General features: G+C 64.4%; 1 protein-coding gene across 1 annotated transcript in view; it reads left to right on the forward strand.

The window, feature by feature from the left end:
- KIF14 (kinesin family member 14) overlaps positions 1-6,486 on the forward strand; it is a gene marked incomplete at both ends in the record, with an annotated part of 28,239 nt that extends 21,753 nt beyond the window's left edge. The window contains 8 exons of the mRNA XM_080651066.1: positions 635-729; positions 852-1,073; positions 1,231-1,427; positions 1,853-2,011; positions 2,871-2,993; positions 4,261-4,335; positions 5,262-5,400; positions 6,152-6,486. Coding sequence (XP_080507192.1) covers positions 635-729; positions 852-1,073; positions 1,231-1,427; positions 1,853-2,011; positions 2,871-2,993; positions 4,261-4,335; positions 5,262-5,400; positions 6,152-6,486 — 1,345 coding nt within the window. The remainder of the gene's footprint in view (positions 1-634; positions 730-851; positions 1,074-1,230; positions 1,428-1,852; positions 2,012-2,870; positions 2,994-4,260; positions 4,336-5,261; positions 5,401-6,151) is intronic.
- Positions 6,487-6,686: the final 200 nt, after the last annotated feature.

Raw genomic sequence — 6,686 nt, forward strand, 5'->3', positions numbered from 1 at the left:
TGAGAGAGACACACTGATTGGTTGCCTCCCACATGAGCCCTGACCCAGGCCGGGGATCCCACAAGGTACGTGCAGGCCCATGCCCTTGACCGGAATCGAACCCAAGACCCTGCCATCCTCGGGCCGGCGCTCTAGCCACCGGGCCACACCGGCCAGGGCTCACGTCCCTATTGTCAGAAGGGTCCGTAGCCTGATGGGAGTCGGTGGTTCACGCCGTGCCTCCTGCCGACCAGCCGGTTACAGTGAGGGAATCCAGGGACGTTCCCGCTGTTGCTGAGAAACTGACGCCTCGCTCACTGTGTCCGAAGGTCTGGGATTGAGGTGCCCACTCGGGGTGCTTCCGGGAGCGTCTGCGGTTTAAAAGGAGCGTGTAGAGGGAATGAGCTGCTCCGGGCCCTCCCGCCTCCGTGGTCCCCCTGCGCCCCGGCTCCCGCACGCTGCGTGCCCCGTCTCCCTCCCGGCGTGCCCCTCTGCGCGCTCGGGCCTGTCCCAGTCACTACGTGACCTTGTGCTTGGACGCCCCGGGACGGGAACCCTCACTCGGGAGCCCCGGGCTCGGGCCCCGGATGGAGCCTGAGCGTGAACGATGCTGCTCGCGGGCGGGTCACCGACCTCCTCTCGCTCGTCCCCGCAGGAGCAGGAGTCTGGTGAAGAACCGCAGGGTCTCCGGCTTCTTGCACGACATCCAGGCCCACGCAGCTCCGAGTCTGCACTCTTCTCGCTCGTCAGGTGGGTGATCGTCGGCGGTGTGACCCGTGTGACCCGGTGCCGGGGGTGAGGGACGCGCTCGGGCCGCGGCCGTGGGGCCTGTGGTGCCGGCTCCGGGCTGAGGGCTGTCTCCGTCGGAACAGGCTCGGGGGAGAAGCCCGGCTCCCTGGGCTCCGGCTCCGCGGAGTCCTCCCTCCCCGGGGTCTGCAGAGAGCTCATCGGCTCGTGCCTGGCCGTCCTCGGGCGCAGCTGCGAGGAGGAGACGGTGGCCGACGGCCTGGTGGACAGTCTCCTGCGGGTGCACGGGGGGCTGCTGGCCATCTCCCGGGCCCACGCGGCCCAGGACGAGGACAGCCCCGACGACCGTAAGCAGCCCCCCCCCCCGCCCCTCAGCGGTTCTTTCCCGCGCGGGCGCTTCGCTCTGAAGGGCTGTCGGCACAGCCACCCGCGTTCCCGGCGGCGGGTGGAGTGCGGGTGTCAGCGCTGCTGGGAGAGGCCCTTCCCGTCTCTCCTCTCTCTCAGTGTTCTCCGCGGACCGCGCGGCCCAGGCGCGGGCGGTGCAGGTGGCCTGCGCCTTCGGGCAGCTGGCGGTGCTGGCCCCGCACTGGCCGGCGGACGCCCCGCCCGGGCCCCGCGCAGCAAGGCTGGGGGAGGAGCTGCGGCAGGAGCTGCGGCAGGAGCTGGAGAAGCTGGGCAGCTACTTACAGGTGTTCCTGCAGGTCAGTCCGGGCCGGGGCCGAGGGCGGGAGGCGTTCGCTCCGTGTCTGCCCACCTTGTCCCGTGTGCGACCCCAGAGGTCAATGTGTCCTAGGCCCCTGTCCCGTGTGCGACCCCAGAGGTCAATGTGTCCTAGGCCCCTGTCCCGTGTGCGACCCCAGAGGTCAATGTGTCCTAGGCCCCTGTCCCGTGTGCGACCCCAGAGGTCAATGTGTCCTAGGCCCCTGTCCCGTGTGTGACCCCAGAGGCCACCGTGTCCTAGTCCCCTGTCCTGGGGAGCGGGGGCCACCGTGTCTCTGGCTCTGAGACGGAGGCGCTGCTGTTGTGGGGCGCAGAGCGTATTTCCCTTCCCGTCTGGTCTGTCCGTCCTTCGCCTCCCGCTCCCGCACTTGGCGCATCTGATAAACGGGTCCCTGTCGCCGGGCAGGGCTGCTCCTCAGACATCCCGTCGATGGTGACAGACGCGCAGAAGAGGGCCGCCCAGGCCGTGCGGCAGGCTGTGGCGTGTGTGGGGCAGCTGGCGGTGCTGAGCGGGAGCAGGCTGCGTCTCCTGGACCCCAGGGCTCACGGGGGCGCCGACGCGCAGGTGAGGGGCGTGCAGGGGAGGGGTGCGCAGGGGAGGGGCGCGCAGGGGAGGGGCGCCTGGCCCAGCATCGCTGAGTGTGAGGCTCTCACTGTCGAAGGCCCTGTGCTGGGTCGTGCAGAAGGAGAGCTCGGGTGGGTTCCGTCTACGCTGGTGCGCGTGCGGCCCGCAGGCTGGTGAGTCCCCGCTGCACCTCTCGGCCCTTTGGTTCGGTGGCAGCGGTTACCGTGAGGGCTCGCAGCCATCAGCTGGGAGGAACTGGTTCTAGGGAGTCTGTCTGCTGGCTCAGGCCCCCGGCTGTGGGGGCCCCTCTGGCTGTGGACACACAGTATCGGGGCCCCTCTGGCTGTGGACACAGTATCGGGGCCCCTCTGGCTGTGGACACACAGTATCGGGGCCCCTCTGGCTGTGGACACAGTATCGGGGTCCCTCTGGCTGTGGACACACAGTATCGAGGCCCCTCTGGCTGTGGACACAGTATCGGGGTCCCTCTGGCTGTGGACACAGTATCGGGGCCCCTCTGGCTGTGGATACACAGTATCGGGGCCCCTCTGGCTGTGGACACAGTATCGGGGTCCCTCTGGCTGTGGACACAGTATCGGGGTCCCTCTGGCTGTGGACACAGTATCGGGGTCCCTCTGGCTGTGGACACACAGTATCAGGGCCCCTCTGGCTGTGGACACAGTATTGGGGTCCTTTTGCTCGTTTGCTCCCTGATGGGCTGTGAGTTGTTGGTCCGGCTTCAGTTGAAGTTAATGAACTTGGGATGTATTCCTACAACAAGCAGAAGACATAACAATAATTACTTACTTTTAAAAAACCTAAAACCCGAGTTTGCCTGTTGATGCCTCTGCTTTTCCAGGGGGACCTCGCGGACACCCTGTGGGACGGAGTCGGCGCGGGGCTGAGGCTTCTCATCGACTCTGGACTCGAGAGGGCGGGGGAGCTGCGGTGCGAGCTCTCAGGGCAGCGCCCCCAGAGCAAGGTAACGGGGGTGAAAGAAGGTTCTATGGGGTCCCAGACGGTGGCTCAAGTTGGTTTTTTAAAAATGCATTTTTATTGATTTCAGAGGAAGGAGAGGGAGAGAGAGAAACATCCATGACGAGAGAGAATCATGGACCGGCTGCCTCCTGCACGCCCCACCCTGGGGATGGAGCCCGCACCCCTGGCCTGTGCCCTGACCGGGAATCGAACCCTGACCTCCTGGTTCCTAGGTTGACGCTCAGCCCCTGAGCCCCGCCGACCGGGCTCACATGGATTTGTGTGTGTGTGACTCCATGAATTAGATGGTTACAGTCCACGTGTTTGAACGTGTTCGACTGTTTTCTGTGGAGAGGCTGCCGGGACGTGTGTCCCTGTGGCCTCTGGTCCGTGTTGGGCTGGTCCTGGCGGAATCCCGGGTGAACCTCGGCCGGTGGAGCGGCAGTGACACCTGCTGGCCACTTCCTGTCTTCTCGCCCCGTGGCTTCCGTCTCGGCTTTTCCACGTAGGAGCTCAAACTGCACGTGTGGGTGTATCGACCCGCCGCCTTGAGCAGTGTTTTGCTGGGTTCACATCGATTATCTCACATGAGACACCGAAGCTCGAGCACTCGAGCGACTTCCCGAAATCAGCCTCCTCGCCCCCCGGCGCCCTGACATCAGAGCCTGACCCCTGGGTCTCGGGGGGCACCCGAGGGGGCTGGGGCGACCCCGGGGCCTGTGTTCACCCCTGGGGTCACTCTCAGCTGACCGTCACGCAGTGCTCTGACCTGCCGTGTGGTAACACCTGGGGCTGAGGGTGTGAGCTCGGCATTTCTGAGCCCCCCCCCACTTTGCAGGGGGGGCCCCCGAGCTGGTCCTGTCCCCCGCCCGAGCCGGGGGGGGGGGGGTGTTCCGTCCGCTCGGAGCCCCAGCCCAGCCTGTCACCTCCGTGATGGTTGCTTACGCACCGCTCTCCTTGCTGAGAGTCTCGACGGGGAACGGAGGACTCGGGAGATAGAAGGTCCAGTCCCGGCTGTTTGTCGGAGACGCATCTGTCCTAGGATCTGGTCGTAACACTCGTGAGACCGTCTCTGCCTCCCGCTCTCTGCGGAGCCGGTCACCCGGGCCGGAGCACCCGCTGCTCTCGCCGCTGAATTGTGGCCCCGGGAACAGGGCTGGTCTCGGACCTCCCAGCCGGAACGCCGCTCCCCGCCTGGCCCGTGGAGTCCTCGGGGTTCAGGCTTCTGAAGAACTGCGTGTATGATGAACAGCCTGTCCCTCTCTCTCCAGGCGGCCCAGCAGCTGAGCGCGAAGGCCGAGGCGCTGATCGGGAGCCTGGAAGCCGTCCTTGCCGCGTGGAAAGCAGTAAGCGCAGGCTCCACGGCTTCTGTGTCGTTGTCCTGTCTGTTGTCCTCCCCTCGGGTTCCCGTCCGTCACGTCGGCTTCGGTTCTGACCCTTCGCCGGGTGACCCCACGCTGGCGCCCGCCCGGACGTGGTGACGGTCAGCTTCGCGGCGGGCGAGCGGGCGCGGACGTGACATGGACCCGCGGTCGCGTGCCCCGTGCCCGGCCGCTCTAGGCCCAGCTTTGCTTGGAGAGTCATTGTAGGCCGTAGCCCGTGTTTCCCATCCGTGTGCTCAGAGGCTAACACACAGGGAGCCAGGCGAAGTATGTTCCTCTCGTGTCACGGGTGAGCAGGAAAACATAGACTAGGTATGTTCACGTCACGGGCGAACAGGAAAGTATAAAGCAGGTGCGTCATCAGTGTGTGAAGAGAGAGACGTGCTTACAGCTTGAATGTTTTTATTTAAATAAAACAAAATTAAACTCAACAATTTTATACATTTACCTTTTGTGATGTTGGGTAATAGTGGTTCCATTGTCTTATTCCACTTTCCTGCCACAGGGCGATTAGACTTCGGTTTAAAACAGGGGTCCTCAAACTACGGCCCGCGGGCCACAGGCGGCCCGCCGAGGACATGGATCCGGCCCGCCGGGGGCCGCTGCCTGTCCTGCTTAGCAGCCGACGCATCCCGGGCCCGCAGTGCGCATAGGAATTTGTTCATAGTTTTTTTTTAAACTATAGTCCGGCCCTCCAACTGTCTGAGGGACAGGGAACTGGCCCCCTGTTTAAAAAGCTTGAGGACCCCTGGTTTAAAATGAGATGAAAATCCTTCCTTTGGGGACAGGCCCTGTTCACACGGTTGTGGTCTTGCCGGGGAGGGGGGGGGGGAGGCGGTGAGGAAACAAGGCTCGTCCCTGTGTTCTCACCAACACGGCTTTGTTCACAGAAAAGCTCCCGCACGCGAGCGCAGGAAGAACCTTCTGGATGCGGAGCCCTGAGGGAGATGGCCGATGGCGCCCCGGGGATGTGGGAATTAACGCGCTGCTTAGAGCAAACCGTGGAGGCTGTCCTTCCTGCCCTGGGAGGTATGTGCTCCGGCGGGATCTCGTCGTCAGAGGGGCCGCGGCATCTCTCCACTCCTCGTCTGTTTGTTACCTAAACCTCACGGACGCTGCTTCACCATGTGAATCTCCGTCCGACGTGGGAACTGTGTGACTGGTCCCCACTTCATACGTAAGCGCTCCAGGGAGCTTCCGGTCAGACTCGCCCCAGACAGTTCTAACCGGTCATTATCCAGCTCGACTGTTCGATGTGTTTTTATTGACTCAGAGAGGAAGCGAGAGGGAGAGGGAGAGGGAGAAGGAGAGGAGGGAGAGGGAGAGGAGGGAGAGGGAGAGGGAGAGGAGGGAGAGGGGGCCTGAAAAGCCCAGTCCTTACAAACCCCCACGTGCCCTGGGCGGCCCGTGTGGCTCAGTGTATACAGCTCCGGGCTGCGGACTGAAGGGTCCCGGCTTCGATTCCGGTCAGGGGCACATGCCCGGGTTGTGGGCTCGATCCCCAGTAGGAGGCATGCAGGAGGCAGCCGATTCATGATTCTCTCTCATCATGGGTGTTGCTGTCTCTCCCTTTCCCTCCCCCCTCCCTCCCCCTCTCCCTTCCTCTCTGAAGTCAATAAAAACATATTAAACAAAAACAAACCCACCTGCTCATTGAACAGCCGAGCTGGGTGACGACCGGTTAGAATTGTCGGGGGCGAGTCTGTCCCTGGAGCCACGTGACAGTGACAGACGCCCGAGGCGGGGGGAAGGGTTAGTGACTTTCTCCTCTCCCGCCCAGGACGCCGCGGCGACGGGGGTGCCCTCAGGACCTGCGTGGAGAGGGTCTGCGTCTTGGCCGGGGACATCGGCGCCGACAGCTGTGCCCAGAGCCGCGGGGACCTGGCATCCACGGCCAAGTCCCTCCTCCTCTGCTTCGAGGCCGAAGACAGACCTGCCTTGTCGGAACCCTGGGAAACGTGTCATCGAAACAGCAGAGAGGGCCGCCGGCCGCCCGGGGCGAGCAGGACTGGCCCCGCCGCGGGGAGAGGCGTCCCCAAGCGCGTCTGTGCGCTGCCCTCCCGGCCCCCACGGAGCTCAGGGGAGCGCGCGCCCGGCGGGACCCAGTGGGTGTGAAGGCCGTGGAGCGGGCGGGGGACGGGCCGTTTGCTTACGTGGAGAAGATGGGAAGCAAGACGTGGCGGACGTGTCTCCAAGGAATCCACGTCTGCGGCTGGTCCTGGCTGGGCCTGGGCGGCAGGCCCGATGGTTCTGGTTTCGGGGCCCGGGGCCCGGGAAGGCTCTCTCTCGGCAGCCGTGTCAGACGGGCGCTGACT

Source organism: Plecotus auritus, assembly GCF_963455305.1.
Source record: "Plecotus auritus genome assembly, chromosome: 14".
NCBI lineage: Eukaryota > Metazoa > Chordata > Mammalia > Chiroptera > Vespertilionidae > Plecotus > Plecotus auritus.